This window comes from Anser anser (assembly GCF_964211835.1).
Source record: "Anser anser genome assembly, chromosome: Z".
Lineage (NCBI taxonomy): Eukaryota > Metazoa > Chordata > Aves > Anseriformes > Anatidae > Anser > Anser anser.
The window spans coordinates 19569158-19589300 of record NC_139723.1 but is presented as its reverse complement, the minus strand read 5'-3'; the positions used below and the strand labels follow the sequence as shown (position 1 = coordinate 19589300).

The following is a 20143-nucleotide window of genomic DNA, read 5'->3' as shown; positions in this document are numbered from 1 at the left end:
CCAAAACTAAGGAAGTGAGAATATGGTGCCATATCCCAGCCTACTATTCAAAGCCAAGGAAGGGGTTGATCAAGCATGAACCCCCAAGGTGGTGCTACTTCAAAGTAGTTTCACAAGGCATTAGCTTCCCAATGAACTAGAACTGGATTTAGAGGGCAAGAACAAATGAAAATTTGAACTCATTATTTTCATAACCAGTAAACAACCCTTTTACAAACTAATTCTGTCATCCAAAGGGAAAATGATGGGAAATCCTTCAAACAGAGGTAAAGGCCAGATGTTTGTAGAAGATACTTCAGAGCAGCTCTCCGTAAGTTCAAAAATTAAAAAGGTACATAATTCATAAACTACAAATTATTAACAGATGTCTTCTTGAAAGGTTCAAAATTACAGCCAAATTAAGCTGCATTATTTGCATTCCATTTCTTCCTATTGATCTTAAAGAACAATCTGGAGGTTAACTGAAGAGAAATGTGTCAATACTGATGATGATTCTCTAAGAAGGTATGCCATTTTTGCAGCAGCAAGCTGGAAATACACTGACCTATCCAGTCAACAGATTCCTAGTTATTCACTACTTATTCACACAAGTTATTCCTAGTTATTCACACAACTGAAAGTTGTTTCAATACCCTACAAATACATCAGACTAATCACTAGCAGCAAACTATGTTAATTTGCAGAATCAAAGTGACCATGTAGGTCTACTTACAAACTGATAAAATCCTAAAACTTAGTAAGTTCAAAAGTTTGATATATACATATATATAAATCTGCAAATCAAGGGCAGTTTGTCATCTAAATATGTTCAGAACTGCTCTCAGGAAGTCAAGATTACCTTCCAAAATTGGAAGAAAAATATTATAAACTTGTGTTTTAAGTGATCTGCACATGCATTTCACCATCCATTAATATACATCCAGTGAATTCAAACAAGAAAACTTTCTAGTTAGCAGCCAGGGGAGAAACAAAATTCTTTACAGCTCTGAGCTACCAGAGATGGAAAAGAGAACACTTCCACATTTTCATTAATGCTCCTTCACTACTGTTGCAAGAGTTCATCATTCAAACACTAAAATGCAGGAGCAAAGAGTAGCTGTGGATCCTTTAGACTGTCATTCATGGACTTCACACGTAAACACAGAGCAGTTTCCATGCAGAGGTCTTATCTCAAGACTGACACCATAATCTAACCAAAGCTCTTACCAATTTACAAGGCTCGTAGTGATATGCAGAATGATAATGTTACCACCCCACTAAGGCTTAAAGAAAGGAAAGAAGCAAAAAAAATACCCTCTTCCATGAGCCAACTTTTACCCACAGTTCCTACTTCATTGGTAAAGAGTTTAACAACACTGTGACATCCCAACAGACAGAGCCGTTTTGTTCATTCTTTTTTATTTTTACAGTTAAGAAAGGTGTCTGTAAGAATCATTTTAAACCTGTCTAAAATAACAATTTACCTACCTACATGAGAAGAAGATGAGAACTCAAAGAAGGAAAACTCTATACAAAAGCAATTTTAAGCCTTTATGAATTACTTGAAAGCAATATTATTCTTCTACATATATGACCTGAAAATGATTTTTCTGGAAGAACTCATCTGCTGCCAGTCACTGGCATATCGAAGCATGACAATGACACACTCAGCAGTGTGAAGATAGAGTGAACAAATTAACTTTGCTCCCACCTTTCTCATCTTTTGGTCAAATTATTGTTATCTCCTCTATGCAACTTCCTGTGCAGCCCTACATATCTTCTACAATCTCATAACCATGCTTAGTATTTCACATTTACTATGCTGCTTACCATAAAGAAAGAGATGAAGCAATCAGCCATTTTGCTATTCACTCTTGTGAGTATTCACCTTAGCTTGCAAGCATCCATGCTCCTGAGAAAGCACTTAACATGAAATTGCTAGAACATGATTTATTACAAACACCTACATACCTTTCCCTGTTGCATTGAACAGTCCACACATCCCACTTGAATGTTTCCATGTTTTGCTCCAGGGATTATCTGTAACCTTTCAAAGTCAGTCCCTAATACAACAATATCACATCCTGATGCATATGCCTAAAAAAAAAAAAAGAAACCAGAAAAATTAAACAAAGCTGTAACTACTCATAGCATCAGTGTATCAGTAAAGAATGAAGTGACATAGTGAGTGCATTTTATCCATGTACAGCAACACAGAGAAAAGTACAAAGACAGTTGCAAAGATCAAACAGATGTCTACAATTTCAATCAAGCAACAGAAGTGGCAGATTACGCTCTCTCCATACTTAAAAGCACACCACAACACTTTTGTAACAAGGAAACAGTGGTTTAAAATTGAAGAGGCAAAATGGACAGAGTTATAAAAGAAACTATGAGAAAAGAAAAAACGTGAAAAACAATGTTCATGCAAAGCAGTATAAAGTGATTATATTTCGTAGACTCGAAAAAGAGACATCTAAAAATAAATTTTCAAAAAGGGGGAAGAGAGGCAAGAAGCTAAAATGCTGTAAGCCATTTAGAAAAAGATAAAATTCAAAAGGAAAACAATGAAGCTTGGCTATAGAAAAGCTAAAGTTTCAGACTAACAAGTTTTGTGTTACTTGCATGCCATGGATTCATTTTATCTTAAATTTATGTTGTCACTAAGTAATCTAACACCTTTACAGAGCCACCTGTTGAGTATTGCAATGCCTGAATGAAATAGAAATTCTTATCTTTAGGTAAATCATATTAGAAACTAGGCACTGATTAAAATGTCATGAAATATTAAAGATTTGAAAAACTTCTGGAAACAATAGTAATCAGCATCATCCAATAAGCGTACAAAATATATCATTCAAGTACCAAAGTCCAGCAACAAGGAAGGCACAAACAATGAAAAAATTAAGAGCCAGTAAACTAGTACCAAAATTATTAGCACCAACAATTGTATTCTGTCAAAAGACAGACAAACTGTGAAAACAAACTGCTGCCCAGGAAGATTCAAGAGCAGAACAGTATCACAAGAACTGTGGACGGAAGACTGCAACCAACTCCACTAATTTCTAGTATATTTACTAAAAAAATACTCTTGACTTGAAAAAAGCAGAAAAATGGAACGCTAGATTTGCAAATTTTAGATAGGATGGTCATGCTTTTAGGTGTTTCAGGTTAAGGAGCAATTTTTGTCAAACCTGTCCTAGACTATTGTACCATTACATATATTAAAATGAAAAAATAAAACAAAAATGAAGATTTCAGTGCAAAGCTTATTTCCTCTGCAACGTGTTTAGTCTATTTTACACCATCTTGCCCAGAAAACCAACGACCATTCTCTGCCAATATTCAGACATTATTTTACAACTTTCAGACTACCCGCCACCTTTAAAATAACCTGATTGTTGAAAGTGCTCTCTAGAATTCTTCTGTAGACTAAATACCTTTACTTATGATCATTTACTCTCACCTTTGTGCCCCTTCCTGTCCTGTCTCCTCCTCACCTTCACAGAGATTCAATCAGTACAGTTCCTCCTGTCAAAACTGGTAAATTTATTACAAATAGGCAAACTGAACTGTAGGCTCTGATTTAGAACTTATACCAAAAGAGATTGAGTTCTATTTTCTGTTCAAATTTTAAAGTGATTATTTTGACATCGCAGTGACATGTTGAACTTTTGATCTGTTCCTCACAGAACATTTTTTTCTGAAGTCGAAAACCGTCTCACCTGGTGACTCAATGATTAAATCCTTAGTCCACTAGGCAAAGTTTATTCCAAAGTACAATATATACATCTTTTCCCAAAACCATTTTGTTGAATTTACTGTTTTGCATGAAGGCAATTTTAAGAAACAAAATACTCCACTTTAAGGAGATAATTAGAAATGTTTTTAAACTAATCAAGTGCCAAAGACTGCACAAAGTCCTCTACCTCTTCTGTATGCCCCTCTAGTCCTTATCAATACTTTGTAAATTTACTAGATTTATCCACGTTTCCCTCCATTTCTACATTCACAGACAAGCCTGAGATCATGTAGAGTCACAACACTACAGTATTTCCACCAAAGGGAGAGAGCAGCAGCATAAATAGTAATACAAAGTAGCAGCAGCAATCCCAAAGTTGGTAAACTAACCATTTTAACTGGATCAAGAACACTATCAGTCTTAACACATTTAAAAACAAATCCTGAATACACTTGGATTTTGCATTGGAAGAACTCTGAAGTAACTATCACACCCTGGAGTTTTTAGGAACTTGCATATTCAGCGATGTATCAGACATGAGGACCTAAAATAGTACCAGAACGCAGTCCTGCTACTCTACGCTTTGCTGGACAGTAGTAGCTCAAAGAGGTATGCAAACACCCTATACTCATGCTGTTTCCCGCAAATGCCCCATTTATGAATGTAAAATCTTGCTCAGGAGCTATACATCCTCTTCCCTTTAGCTACATTTAAACAATTATATTACTTGACGATTAATATTCATTTCTTGCCCAACTTCATGTGCAGTGTGCTTAAAAAGAGAGCGTCAACTCAGAGATGGTATTTCTGACAGAAAGTTTGGGAACATCACCTCATTCCACCAGCTCCCAATTCCAATAAATAACTATAAATGTACTCACAAGAATCCAGACAAGCGTTGGGGTAAAAGGAGTGTCTTTTTATGATCTTCAATTTCTGAAGAAAAATAGTAATACTATTTTTACATTCTGACAATTCTCCACATTACCTGAACAACAACAACAAAATTGACATCCAGGAAAAATAAATCACTTCTGACATCAGTCTACTCAGACAGATCAGATCATACTTGCTCACACTGACTTCCTAACCCCCAATAAGTTAGAGTACCATTGATTAGCTCTTAAACCTGTGGAGCAGATCCGTCCCCAACGAAGTAAGAAAAGAAAAAAAAAGAAAGCAAACACATTTTCAAAGAAATTCCTAATATAACTATAGACAAGCAGAAGGAAGCTGACTTGGGAGGTGACCTTTGTTGTTTCTTCGATAGAATCATAAAACCATTAAGGTTGGAAAAGACCTCTGAGATAATCTGGTCCAACCATGCCACTACCACCAATATCACCCACTAAAACAAGTCCCTAAGCACCACATCTAACCTTTCCTTAAACACCTCCAGGGACAGTGACTTCACCATCTCCTTTTCCAATGCCTAACTATTCTTTCTGAGAAGAAATGTCTCCTAATTTCCAACCTGAACCTCCCCTGGCATAACTTGAGGCCATTCCCTCTAGTCCTGTCACTAGTTATCTGTGAGAAGAGGCCAAACCCCAGCTCCCCACAACTTCCTTTCAGGTAGTTGCAGAGAGCAATAAGGTCTCCCCTGAGCCTCCTCTTCTCCAGACTAAACAACCCCAGTTCCCTCAGCTGCTCCTCACAGTACTTGTGTTCGAGGCACTTCACCAGCTTCACAGTCCTTCTCTGGACATGCTCCAGGGCTTCGATGTCCTTCTTGTAGTGAGGGGCCCAAAGCTGAACACAGTATCGAGGTGTGGCCTCACCACAGCAGAGTACAGGGGCATGATCACCTCCCTGGTCTTGCTGGCTGCACTAATCCTGATACAAGCCAGGATGCCATTTGCCTTCTCGGCCACCTGTGCACACTGCTGGCTCATGTTCAGGTGAGCATCGACCTCACATATCCTTTTCCTCTGCACAGCTTTCCAGCCACTCTGCCCCAAGCCTGTAGTGCTGTGTGGGGTTGTTGTGGCCAAAGTGCAGGCCCTGGCACTTAGCCATGTTGAACCTCATCCCACTGGCCTCTGCCCATTGACCCAACCTGCTGGAGAAATGTTCACCTGCAGGAGAAATTTAATTTCAAAGACAAAAGGGAAAGAACACAGAAGGCAAGCAAGTTATATATTCAACAAATCAACAAAAAACAGTCAGAACAGATGATAATTAAGCTTTCTGGCAAATGCAATTTGCTTCCTCTTCTACTGTTTCCTACCATCCCAGTCCCATTACACCTCATACTGACCAGACACCTCAGGAGAGAAGGTTGAGTGCTTCCCCTAGCCCAGCTTGTCTTTTATTGTCCCTCAGGTAATTCTTTATTTAAATAGTCTCTGTGAAGAGAAGCCACATTCTCATACACATTCAGTGGAACCCACATGTCAGTTCTGAATGCAGTTTCTAAGCAGTAATATCCTTAAAAAGACACTTTTCTAGAATAAGAGCAAAAAACTAACTACTGGACATTTTTTTTTTCAGCTCAGAAAACAGTATGAGGTATTTCAGCAAAGAATCATAGAATCATTTAGGTTGGAAAAGACCTCCAAGATCATCAAGTCCAACCTGCCAAGTCTACCACTAAACCATGTCCCTAAGCACCACATTTACATGTTTCTCAAATACCTCTAGGGATGGTGACTCAACCACTTCCCTGGGCAGCCTGTTCCAATGCCTCACAACCCATTCAGTGAAGAAATTTTTCCTAATATCCAACCTAAACCTCCCCTGTGCAAACTGAGGCCATTTCCTCTTGTTCTATTCCTTGCTGCTTGGGAGAAGAGACTGACCTCATCCTGCTACAACCTCCTTTCAGGCAGTTGTAGAGCACACTAAGCCTCCTTTTCTCCAAGCTAAACAGCATCAGCCCCCTCAGCCACTCCTCAGAAGACTTGTTCTATAGACCCTTCACCAGCTTCATTGCCCTTCTCTGGACACACTCTAGCACCTTGATGTCTTTCCTGTAGTGAGCGGCCCAAAACTGAACACAATACTCAAGGTGCAGCTTCACCAGAGTCATATACAGAGGAACAATCCCTTCCCTAGTCCTGCTGGCCACACTGTTTCTGATATGAGCCAGGATGCTGTTGGCCTTCTTGGCCACCTAAGCACACTGCTAGCTCATATTCAGCCAGCTACCAATCAATAGCCCCAGGTCCCTTTCTGCCAGGCAGCCTTCCAGCCATGCTTCCTCCAGCCTGTAGTGTTGCATGGGGCTGTTGTTCCCCAAGTGCAGGACCTGGCACTTGACCTTGTTTAACCTCATACAGTTGGCCTTGGCTCATTGGTCTAGCCTATCCAGATCCCTCTGCAGATCCTTCCTACCCTCAAGCAGATCAACACTCATGCCTAACTTGGTGTCATCTGTGAACTTACTAAGGGTCCTCTTAATCCCCTTGTCCAGATAATGATAAAGATACTGAAGAGAACTGGTCCCAGTACTGAGGCCTGGGGGACACCACTAGTGAAGAACCTCCAACTGGATTTAACTCCATTCACCAGAACTCTCTGGGCCCAGCCACGCAGTTTTTAGCACAACGAAGCATACATGCGTTCAAACCATGAGCAGCCAGTTTCTCCAGAAGAATGTTGTGGGAAACAGTGCCAAAAGCTTTACTAAAGTCTAGGCAGACCACATCCACCGCTTTTCCCTCATCTACTAAGTGTGTCACCTTGCCATAGAAGGAGATCAAGTTCATCAAGCAGGACCTGCCCTTCATAAACCCATGCTGACTGAACCTGATCACCTGGCTGTCCTGTAGGTGTTGCATGATTGCACTCAAGATTATCTGCTCCATGAGCTTCCCCGGCACCAAAGTGAGACTGACAGGCCTGCAGCACGGTATAATGGAAGTCACTACTCAGAAGTAATGGGTACTTTCTATACCCCAACTGTCTCAGATACAACAAAAATGAATTCTGCCAACTAGTCAACTTTTATCTACTTAATAGTTCACGTCACTCATTTTTGTTTTGACAGTGCTAAGATTTTTTAATTATTACTTTTATAAGCTACAGAAACTAAGAAGAAAAGTATGCAAGTGCTCTGTTTTCTGTAGGACAAGAAGCAATTCCAGAGAATTAGCATGTCATAACTCTTCTCTCATCTATATCACCACGTTCCCTATTAGCATTTTTTTTAAACTATTTATTTATTTTTATTGAAATCGAGGAAGGGAGGGGAAGACAGGCAGGGGCAGGAAAATGTTGCCATACTGTTAAACTAATAGAGAATCCCTAGATAAATTCCTGAATATTTTTTAAAAAGTCAAGCAGAGGCTCTTAAGTCTGATTTTGTTGAACAAAAGAAGCCTTTCACCTTAAGAATGTCCTGGAATATTTACAAACAAGTTGTCTTTACAAAATGAGACAAGCAGATACTGTTTACATTATCATGTTCTTGGAATGTTTATTAAACAATGCTTTGTTCTTTTGTTACACAAATGAACAAGGTAGAACTAGTTCAAGCTGCAGGAAAATGGATTTCACTAGCTGGTGACATAGCAAAACAAGCCTGAAATTAGGAAGTGAAACATGTTTTAGGCCTGCAAAAATAAATGTTACTTTGCGTGCCACACTGGGTTTTCAGACGGTTTCTACCTGTTCTTTTAATCAGATGTCAGTTTTTACTTCTGAAATCATATTTCTTTGGAGATCACATTTTGACACTAATAGTGCATTAAAAGCATGTTAGTTTTAAAGAAAAATGGTACACACAATTTTATGAACTATTTTCATTTCTTTCTACAGTGAAAGTCTGATACACACAACTTTTAGAAACGAAAGCCTGGTACACGCAAATCAGACTCTAGCCTCAACAGAAGAAAAGCAACAGAGTAAAAGTCTTGACCTCTTACGCAGCACAGCACCTCTGAAACAGTTATTTCCTTTATACCCACCCTCTTTATATATTTTTTTCTATGTATGGACATACGAAGTTTGTGCTGTTGTTTTTGCTACAGCTACGTAACAAATGAGAAATAATCCTTCGTGACCTGCGCAAATTTTATTTAACCTACATCTCTTACATGCAGAGCACACGTACACCTACCATAAACTGCCTATTCCAGATAATATTCGCAGTATGTGTGCACTCACACAATTATTTATATAGTTTTCTATATACATCTTAATATACATATATAGGTATAAAACACATGCAAATATGTACGGGTTGAAGATACAGACTAGAAAGAACCCTGTGCTGGGCACAAGGTCACGCAGAACCACCCAGCTGAAGCTGACCAAGGATGGCATGCAGCAGGACACACTAACTGTGGACATGCTCTGTCCCAAGCTTCTGCACCAGAAGCTTACCAGTACAACCACCCATGCTACCTCTTGCTGCCTCTGGTTCGCGGCCACTCCAGCTATTGTATCTGAGGTACTTCTCAAGGGCTCATCCTGGCCATTTTTACCACTCACAGGTCTTGACGGTACTTATGTCTCTTGCAAATGAAATGAGGCAAGTCCAAAAGGTCGGGATGTCAGGGTTCACAACCAAATTGACCAATGAAACAGATTTTACTGAAATTCTGTAATAGCTGAATAGTATTTTTATGACATGCTTGAAAGAAGTTTCCAATAGCTACTTTACTACCCTAGGGAAGTTGAATTTCCCACTTAGAGAAAAAACAAAGCTACTCCAAGGAAAAAAAGCAAACAAAATGTAGACTAAGAACAGAAACTTATTACCAAAAAAAAAAGAAAAAAAAACAGAGAACTTATCTTCATTAATTACCTGTTTCTTCTGCTGGATTGGGCACATAAGCATAATACAACCTCAGTTTGCCTGGGCTGAATGCTGCTTATATACAACACAAATTGCATTATGTCTCACTTCCCTCTGTTTTTCTCCCTTTCTCACCCCTTCCTCTTTAAAGAAAAATGTACAAAATTCAGTCTTCTGAAAAATAAAGATAAAGGCAAATAAATCTATCAGCTAGGTAATACTGAAAAGATCTGTGTTTTTCTCCTTTACACAGAACAGTGAAAGTCAAAACGGACACAGTCACCATGAAACATCTCTCTGAATTATTCTATTGAAAAAAAATATCTCAGGCAGACATTCATACTACTTTTTTTTTCAGCATGGTCTCTCCCCTCTGCCCCTCCAGTCACAGACACTGACGATGATATATCTTAAAGGTATAAACCAAAAAAGCAAGGAAACAGAAATATAAGCCATCAGTTAAAAAAAAAGAGACTGTGTACTCTGTATGCAAGTTGAGAGTATTGAGAGTATTACATTTAAATATGTTATTTAAAAAATACTTTTCAATAAGAAAATTAATTACATTCAAGAAATACTCTTATCCTAGGGAAAAAGTTTTTTTTTAATCTGTGGAGAGTATTTAAAATAATACAGTTCTCCAAGTGGTGAATTGATTGGCCATGCACTTAGAAACAAGGCCTACTGAAACTGCACTTTTCATTGATAAGGTTCAACTGTTTTGTTTTTTCCCACGTTTAGCTCAGTTAAAAATATTTGATTTCTTAAGTTCAGAATAGGTTAACCAAGACATAGACAAAAAACTAGTATCAAAAAGGCTTCCTTCTCTTGTCTAAGTTACAATCAAGAGGTAGGTGCAAAGAGTCTAACTTCTCAGAGACTCTTATGACCACTCAGTTAAATTTCTTGACTATAGTTACCCATGAAGTTATAAATACAAGGAAAACGTTAAATATTTTCTAGACAGTCTAGCAACAATTTTACTGAGCCTGCTTTTATTTATCAAACAATTTTATTAGGCTGGAAATCTCTACTTTATATTGCTATCCAGTACCTTTGGAAAAATTGAGTGTGGTCTTGATCAAGCTACTCAAAAAAACACATTTTTCAAATGTTCTCTAACATAATATTTCAGTTTTGTCAATCATACAAAACAAGTCTCAGGTCCAAGACGACTTAAACTACACACACAGAGGAAATCTGTCCAAAAAAGATTCTGCTTGAGTTGAACTATGCAATTTATCTTTCTTTCCCAATTTTTCACCCCTACAAACAACAGCCCTTTTGCAGCTACCATAACCAGTCCCAGGACTTGTGCTTGTAAAGTTCCTATTGCTGATAGTGATTTTTCTCTCCTTCTGATATTTTGTGATTAAAAAAAAAATTTGGAAAAAAAAAGTCACCAAAGCAGAACTGAGTAAGGAAACACACACAGAGCAAATCAATCACAAGAAGTGTTATCAGCGTTGATTACCTAATAATTTCTACACAACTTCCATGAAAACTAGTATAGCAGTATCCTAAGTATGTGAGCATGAACTTACGAACTTATTAATCAAATGTTTTCTGGTATGAAATACTCCACATATGAAAACAAAGAAAGTAAAGGATGCATTCCACTGCAAATAAAACTATTACATTTCAGTAGAAGTACATCAAGAGCAAATGGATAAATTCTAACTTCTGAAGGCCGAGTTCTTTATATTTATTAGCATACCAGATATTATTATCACGCATTCTCATTAGCATACCAGACGTTATTATCACACATTCTCAGTAGATAAACAACAGGAATGCTTCTTATGTTATCTTGATCCTTATGAGCCTTTTCCTATAAATAAAAGGCGTGCCAAAAACTCTTTAGCAGCATTCCCTCTAAGGAAGCTCAAGCTTCCCTTGCCACATCACATTCTAAAGAAGAAATCCAGAAAAATGAAAGACAGAACTTCTGCCACCTGCACACCGTGAGGACAAGTACCTCAAATACCAGTTTAAAACCGAACCAGGTGTTTTCAGAAAGGTTCATACAATTCACTGTGTATAGACACTCCCTACTAATTTAATATCCAAGGTTAAAGTCAAGAATAATCTATTATTTTCTGCTTAAAAATAAATGTTTTAAAGCTTTTTTACCTTATATTCAGTACAACAGTGCAAGCAATATTCTGGACAACACGATATATAAAAAAATGAGGTACTGCAGAACAAGTTATCGTCAGACAATGACGACTCTCCCCAGCTGTACAGTACAGAATCCTGACATATCAACTCCTGTGTTTCCAGTGTCTCTGACCAAAAACTGACAGATGTTTGATGAAGTGTTTATATTATTATTTAGTACTGATATATCATTCATTAGTTTTTATACTTGTTAATGCTTACATCTTGATTTCAGATGCAGGAAAAGAACTGTCCATTTTCCTATTAGATTTTCTAAAGGTTCAGTCCACCATTTCCAGAAAAAGGAATTAGTTTTAGAACCTTTCACTTGTTACTGTTTCTAAGCATTCTAGTGAATTTAACATGGCGTTATAAAATGAGTAACAACGGGGAAAAAAAACAAACAAGAACATGAAGCCAAGGATATTTCTGTTGACAGTCTTAAATCTGAGGAAAAGGAATCCACTAATAACCTTCTGAGCAAAAGGACAAAAACCAAGTAGAATGTGTCTATAGGAAACACTGTTACTATATTTATGTCAAAACAGATCTTGGGAACAACACACCAATAAAAACAAGGAAAGCTGCACTCTCCAATGGTTCCCTTCTCCCCAGTTCTCACTCCGTTTATCCATTAGGAAATTCTGACTCTTCCTGGAAGTTAGGCTGTAGTAGCAGAGAGTTCTTCAGTGACACTGATAACTTGACCTCCTTCTCCCCAAAAAGGAACGTTCTCCTGAGCTTCCCATTTGGGCACCATATTTTGAAACCTTAGCAGCACTTCACTGTACAGTAAACTTTGCTGCCTCTCACCACGTTATTTCCCACCACCTCTGGGTCTCGAACACCTCTGGATACATGAAATCAGAAAATCCAGCACAGCGGGAATGGGAAGTCACAACTGCTTCAGTTGCAGAAGCCTCCCGACATGAACATACTTACAGCTGGGGGATTTTGGGAAGCAAGCACACCACTGACAAGGCCGGACTGACTCCTCAAAGCCAACCCAAAGCGAGCAGCATGAGGATGCGTGGCCCAGGGCTCATGAGGGTGCCCCGGCCTCCCTCCCCATGGTGGCACAGCACCGTGACAGCCGTGCAAGCTGTAAGCACCCAGCCGGGCTGAGGCCAGGCAGGAAAGGCACGCTCAGGTCTTGCACCTCCGTTTACCGTTGCCCTATGGGGCTCCACATGACACTGCTTCGCAGCAATCAGGGGCGGCCAGAGGAAAATAAGGTTAAAAATAGTGACGCGCGGCGAGAAGCCGAGTTTTGTCTCATTTCGTTCCTCGCCTGCCCGAAGAGAAGAGCAGACGGGATATTTTGGAGGGGGGGGTGGGCGGGGCGGGACGAACCCCCCCCCCCGAGGCAGAAAACCCAAAACAAGAGCGAAAAGGGGGGGACGGCGAACGCTGACACGCGGCCCCAGCTCCCCCGGGGCAATGCAGGCCCCCCCGCGGCCGGCTGCAAGGCGCCCCCACCGCGAAGGTCGCGCCTGCGGGGCGCCGTTTATGTAACAGCCAGGCGGCCACCGCCACCACAGCCACCACCACGGTGTCCACCATCTTCCCGGTCACGGCACGTGCGGTGCCCCGGCACGGCTCGGTGATGGCGGCCGCCCCCAGCCCCGCTGCCCCGCAGGTGCGCCGCTGCCGTCAGCGGGGAAGGTGCACCCGTCCTCCTCGGACTCACCGTGAAGGGCTGTCCGTGCAGGCTTCCCACCGAGAAGCAGTTGTTCCCCGGGTTCACGGCCCCCGTCAGCACCTGGTGCAGGTTCATGGCGACACGCAGGCGCCCGGCGCTGCCGGGACGCCGCCGCTCTGCCCTCCCTCCTCCCGTAGGCGGCGGCGGCGCAGGAGGACGAGGAGGCGGTGGCACAGAGCGCGGGGCGGAGCCTCCCCGGCGGGGCGGTGACGGAGGCGCAGCTCCCCCTACCACCCGCCTCGCCCCCCGCCCGCTGCCTACTGCCGCCGCCGCCCGCCCGCCGCCGCAGAGCGCTTGGCTCTCGCGAGAGGCGGGCGGGATCTCGCGAGATCCCTCCCGCCGCCTGCCCGACACCGGGCGGCCATCAGCCGCTGCACATGCGCGCTGCGAGAGCTGTGATGATGACGGGGTCTGTCAGCGCGGCGCTGGGGGTGCTTCACGCCTTGCTGCTTCCGTCCCCTGCCCCCGTCAGTGGTTTGGAGCCGCCCGTCTCTGTGTCCCAGAGCAACACCAGCGCTGTTTGTGCTGGTCCTCTCCGCCGTGAATTGCAGCGCCCGCAGTGACTTGCATTCTCGCGCTATCGAGAATCGTTAGAGCCTCTTGTTCCGGGAAATAGTGCAAAATCAAAACCACCTGGTAACGTGCAGACAAAGCGTGGTGTATCGTCCTTCGACCTCTGCAAGGCGATACCACGCATCTGTAACAGTGATTTTGCTTCTTGGGTTATTTTCCTGGTACTTTTGTAAGCAAGGTCAACAGGTCTCACACATTTAAATAAATGCAAGCCTTGCATCCTTCAAAAATCATATTGAGAAGCACCTCACTATAACGTATTAAAAATTATAAAGTATTTCATGCAAATAAAGGAAAGATTTCTCCTATTTAGTCTTCTGACATGAAGAAAATTCCCATTTTTCACTGTATGTACATAGACATTCCATCAAAGGTCCATGTTTCTTATGCTAGCGATAAACTGTCACCCTAATCACTTTTTTGTTTTGGAAAGGATCAAAAAGCATATCAAATTACCAGTGAGTCCAACCAAATTGATCTTATCCTTGCCAGGAGTGATGATCACAGTCAGATGATCTTATCCTTCTTTCAACTGCAGAATCTAATAGAGCAACCCTAATGGATTTTTAAGGTACCAAAATTCTCACTGGTCCTGAGCAAGGAAGTGAATTGTGGCTGAGCCCTGTCAGGGGCCTTTTTTTGTGTTTTTCAGCGCAGCCATCCCCTTCTGGGCCCAGTCTGTGAACCAGTCCAGCCTTGGTTGCAGCCAGCCAATACTCCTTCCCCAGAAAATGGTTCCAGAATATGCCGGAGAGAAAAGGTCAGAAATCCTGCAGAACTACATAATTACTCCTCAGGAGTAAAATGCATATGATCTGCAGCATGGTGAGGTACCAGGGTGACAGGAGAAAGCAATCCCAGACCTCAGTCTGATGAAGAATCAGGAAGAAGGGGAAATTCAGAACACTAATTAAAAAAAAAAAAAAAGTGAAAGCAAAAGTTTTACTGGTAAGTGCTGTTTAACCTACATCTAATTACAACATAGTATGATATGTTTACAGCTGACATACCGTAACATGCTGATATGGCAAGAAAATAAGGAACTTCTCATTTCCTTTCTATTTAGATTTGGTCTTTGTGACTGTCCAGATTAGTTTGTTTGCTTTATTGCGTAACAGAATGGATGTTGCCTTTTTGTTCTCTTCTGTGACAGAGTGAGAGCCTATACAATGGCCTGCCAGGCACATACATCCATATTCTGGCTCCAGCCCCACCACCTTTCCCTTCCCACCCTTTGCTGTCAGCAGTCAGCTCTTGCACAGGAGCTGTCACTCCACGTTGCCAATCCGTGAAGTGAAGCTGCTGCTGTGCATTTTCCACTTCTCAGCCTGGGGAACAGCAAGGGCAGCCAACAGAAGCAGGGTTTGTGCACATGTTCTTCCATGCGGTGCCCCTTGTCACTTTTCCTGCAACATCTGTGAATTCAGCTACAGACAGAATATGAACGGTATGTTTTATTATATCAAAGTGAATGCATTGTTGGGCACTGATAAATTTCAGCTCTGGCCTGTGCATTGTCATGCTACAGGAAATAAATATGTTTGAATACAATTCAAAGCATATTTATACCTCATCTTTTCGAAACAAACAAACAACAAACAGGTTTTGCTTGGAGTTTCGAACCCTGACAGTGATTAGAAGGTTAAAAAAATCTCATAAAGTTGATAACCACCAAGAAAATGTTTTCTTATGCTTTTTGGTCATTTTGCATATTTTTCTCACCTTCTTCCGAGCAAACAGTTTGTCCAAAAAGCTGTCTATTTTTCTTCCCACTCAAAAGTGTCTAAGAAATGGGAAAGGCACTAAATTTGCCCTATAGGATTGCAAAATACCAAGGTTGGGTCCTTTTCATTGTTTTGCCCCTGACATCAGTAAATATTCTGTTTTATAGTCTCCCAGGAGCTGTAGTTCTCACAGGCAAAGCTGCTGATTCCCATCATTCACAACTCCTGCTGCACATGCTCACTCAGTTCTCACCTTTGGCTTTTTAAAGGGGAGACATATAAAATATGCTCAGTATCAGAATAGCATAAGATGGGAAACACTGTCACTTCCTAAGGTAACATACAGTGGCTGTGGCCTTTCTGAAATACTGCCAGAACTGCAGCATTTGTGCATGCGTAGAAGAGCTTGGAAGTGAATGATGTACAGCTTTTTGGATTATTGGACAAAGCATTACATTTTCAGTAACAATCAGAACTTTAAATGCTCCAAAAAGCAGTGTACCAGGTGTATACAAACACATCATGCCTTAGTCTTGCTAAGGCACATCTTGCTTATATTTCACTAATAAGGCCTGAAGAAGTCCAAATGAGATTTTTAAGTGATGTTCCTACATGTCTCGTCTAAAATGAAAATTGCACTTGTGCAAAGCAAATCCAAGTTAACGGTATTCTTAGGTGTAATGTGGTAGAAAATCGATGCAGATTTGTAAATTTTTTCATTTGCACAAATGCAATGACATATTTTGTGTTCTTTCTCTGCAATAAATATCCATGAGTCACTCATTAACAGCAGTGAGCTTGCTTATGTCAATGATACACAGGAAGCTTTGAAAGAAGCTGACATTTTAAGTGGCACATTTAGAGTTTGTCAACAGTACTAGTGAATGTTGTTTTCTCCCCTAATTTCTTAAAAATCATCTACAGGTACGTAGCTTTTTTTTTTCCTTTTTTTTTTCCCTTTTTTTTTTTCTTTCTTATCAAAAGGAATTCATTATATTGTAACTTACTACTTTGTAAAACAACGCACTCTAGCAAGGAACAACTGTTCTGCTTCATGTACTCTTTGACTTTGTCTTTCTTGCCTATGATCTTTCTGCAGGGATGTGGAAACCAAAGGCAAAATCCTGACCTTAGTGAGGTTAAGAGGAAGATCCCTGACTGACTTCCCAAAGCTCTGGAGGTCACCCTCATTGCCCAAGTGGGAATGACGCGAAGGAGTACTTGATTCTCTTCTTGAGCTTTCAAGAATTTTAGCAACGTAAAAAGAGTGAAAACACAGCACAGCACATAAAATGTATAAATATATAAACATTGACATTTAGTAGTATGGCCCTAAACAGCCAACCATTTTGTGAAACCTTTCTTTTAAAGCAGCTTGTTTTGTTGATTTCTTCTGTACCCTGTGTTTACATCTGTAGCCTCCAGGTTAAAGTGACATTTGCTTCTTTTTTTGTTCTGTTTTCTTTTGGTGAAAGACATTTTGTAACAGTTCACATTGTTGTCACTTCTCTTAACATTTGCAGTGCAGTACATTTTCTCCTACATCTGTGATCTGATAGAACCTTTTACTTGTTGAAGGAGATACTTGCTGACTGGTATCCTTAGGTAAAAGATATTAGTGAAGATGTTTTTATTTATTCAATTCATCTTTTATTTGGCTTTTGGTGAGGCTTCCATTTTATAAGCTCAGAATATTTTCAGTAGTTGTTTCCAAGGCAAAAGCCTTGGAAATTAGATCCTTTAGGTTTGCAAATGAACGGTTGCCAATTAACAAGCTTTTAGAATTCCCATTCATATTCAGAGTTTTGCATTCATTTCATAGACTGAGATTAAAGCTGCTTTTGAAGAAAATCACACACAGGCTGCTGTATAATACGTTAGCTGTCCACTCTTTAATCACCAGTCACTACCAGTAATTTAGAAAATAGAAATTAGGATTATTATTATTATTTTTTTTATGTCCTTTACTGGTCCCTTGAAAGCTCAGTTTGTTCTTCCCAGTTTACCTGGAACCAGTGAGCTTGGTGGGAAGACTGGACCAGGCCATTTGCCCCTGCCTTCTGTTCCCCACACCCCTGCCTCTAAGCTCCTAACAGGGGTCCTTCAAAGCACAGGTGGGGAGCCCCAAGTCTTGCCCCACTCCGTGCAGCCGGTCTGCGTTTGGCTCCTTCCTAGCAGAGAGCATCAGGGCCAGGGGCCAGGCGAGGGTGGGCAGGTGGCAGCGAGGATGGCAGGGCTTCATTATGGCACTGCTGTGCAAAGTGAACACCAGCGAAATCCAGAAGGATCCTGCATGGCCTCTAGGAGTCCTGTCACGCTGCAACTGCTAAATGGTGCCAATTTCCAAACAGATCAGTCAATTTTTTAAATTTCTTCAGTCTCAGTTTTCACAGGGTGCTTTTCATTACACGGTGCAAGACTCAGTGTCCTGGAAAAGACTGAGCAAGGCTCCCACCACCCATACAGAGATGCCTTTTCAGCTGGTCCATTCCTTGTGTGGACCTGGGAGATTCCATTTGGCCCTGGAGAAGTTCCTCAGACAGTTCACCTACTGATGCTGAACTCTGATTAGGCTGCTCATGTGTAGTGTGTGATTTGATACGCACAGGAAAGGCTATTAAAATATGCATTATGCAGTGCTATTTACCAGAATGTATGTCCTTTTTATATAAACCCTAAATTATTCAGTAAATCTATTCTTTTCTCAAAGATATAGTAGATTTCAGGTTCAGTATAAAAATAGCGAATATTTATTTATTTAGTTTAGTTTACTGTGAAAAGTAATTTTTAAATGATATGTAAATATGTAGACATGTCTGCATGCACATAATGAATATTCATTCTGCCAGTCTTTTCTAAAGAACAGTATTCTATTAGATATTTTGAAGTTTCACATGTTTTCCATATCATATTTAAAAGGATAACACCATTTATAGGTGTCCCTGAAAAACTTATTTGAGGAATAAAGCAGTTGCTTTACTGTGCCTTTCACATCTGTGTTAAGCATTTGGTTGTGTGTGTTTCCAAATTCAGTAAGAGCATGTCTCCACAAATCTATCACATGCAGATGTTTTTATCTAGGCCTTTAAAATGGCATAAGATATTCACAGGATAGCCTGAAAAATAGACTTTATGCTTTTTTTTCAACCTTTTATTTCTTTACATTTATGTTTTAGCCTCATAGGAGAGAGGTGTGATGTTTTGACAGAGGACAGAGATAATTACTTCATACCTATTCACAGCTTCAAGCAGACAGCCATTCAAATATTGGGAAAGAAAAATGCCAAACACATCAGTCTTTTGTTCTCTCCTTTGGCAGTGTAACTCAGATATAACACATTTCTCTCTCAAAAGCACACACTCCCTTCTACATTGAAACCACTTTGTGAGCTAGTCTTTTTCTCTTTTTCTTTTTCTTTTTCTTTTTCTTTTTCTTTTTTCTTTTTCTTTTTCTTTTTCTTTTTCTTTTTCTTTTTCTTTTTCTTTTTCTTTTTCTTTTTCTTTTTCTTTTTCTTTTCCTTTTCCTTTTCCTTTTCCTTTTCCTTTTCCTTTTCCTTTTCCTTTTCCTTTTCCTTTTCCTTTTCCTTTATTTCTCTTTTTCTTTCTCCTTTTCTTTTTCTTCCAGCAGTGTTAAAATACAAGGCAAGTTCAGGAGTTATTTAATTGGTTTTTTGCTTGCTACATATCAAAAAAGGAGCCAAGTTCCTCCCCTCAGGCATCCATATACACATACACAGTGTGCCTATTCAGTTAGGAACACTTGCTTCTTTATTATTATTTTTTTTATACCCTGTTTTTATCACCCACAGTAAAGTAGAGAAGAGAAAGGAAGAGCAATCAGATCAAGGAGAGCTGATCTTTGTCCTACTGCAAATTCCTTCCACCATTTGATGGCATTCAAATCCTATCTATTCATAGCTTTGCAGAAACATTAAAAAAAAAAAAAAAAAAAAAAAGCTCAGACTAATAACTAAGACAGTAAAATTTTAGCCTGGTGTTAAATTCACAGTTGGCTGCTATATGCTGAGTAGAAAATGACATTGCAGCTATGGGTTGACAGGATCTAAAAGTTATACATGCGTTTCTTAAGATATATTAAAGTAGGTTGACGGGTAGTCCATCACTATGAAGCTTCATCCATTTTGCAGCTGAAAAATATAACTTTTCAACTAGATTAAAAAAAAAAAAAGGCACAATTTCCTTGTTTTAATTTTGCTGTGACTGTAAATTGTCACTGGGTTTTATGAAGACTGTGACTTTCCTGAAACAGCATGTGGTTTCGTGATGTAAACTGTTTAATCTGCCCAAGAGCAATAATGCTTTCTCGTGACTCTTCCTCCACCACATATTGTACACTCCACCTCAATGGACTGATTTTATTTACTGCTGAGTCAATATTTACCACTTTGCTACTGCCTGCAGTAGTTTTAATCCCTGTCTGAAAAATTGAATGGTACCAGGAGCTTTTTAAAGCCTGTAGGCCTTAACCCTGTCATATTCAATGAGTTTCTAGTGAAAGT

At 40.2% G+C, this 20143-nt stretch overlaps 1 protein-coding gene and 1 long non-coding RNA gene across 5 annotated transcripts in view; one reads left to right on the top strand and one right to left on the bottom strand.

Annotated features, from left to right (window-relative positions):
• The window catches only part of DMXL1 (Dmx like 1), a 90205-nt gene extending 76613 nt beyond the window's left edge, over nt 1–13592 (bottom strand). For 2 of the 4 annotated variants that reach the window (XM_083816223.1, XM_083816220.1), the window contains exons 1-2: nt 13315–13592; nt 1951–2076 (exon numbers count right to left, since the gene is read on the bottom strand). In XM_083816223.1, coding sequence (XP_083672349.1) covers nt 1951–2076; nt 13315–13401 — 213 coding nt within the window. In that variant the 5' untranslated portion in view covers nt 13402–13592. Of the gene's footprint in view, nt 1–1950; nt 2077–4602; nt 4658–13314 lie in introns of all 4 variants that reach the window. The other 2 variants (XM_083816222.1, XM_083816221.1) reach the window with 2 other exon arrangements.
• A 495-nt stretch (nt 13593–14087) lies between these two features.
• LOC310889157 lies at nt 14088–19520 on the top strand. The gene is made up of 3 exons (XR_014576406.1): nt 14088–14847; nt 15053–15346; nt 16723–19520. It is a non-coding gene; the product is annotated as an uncharacterized lncRNA (long non-coding RNA).
• Nucleotides 19521–20143: the final 623 nt, after the last annotated feature.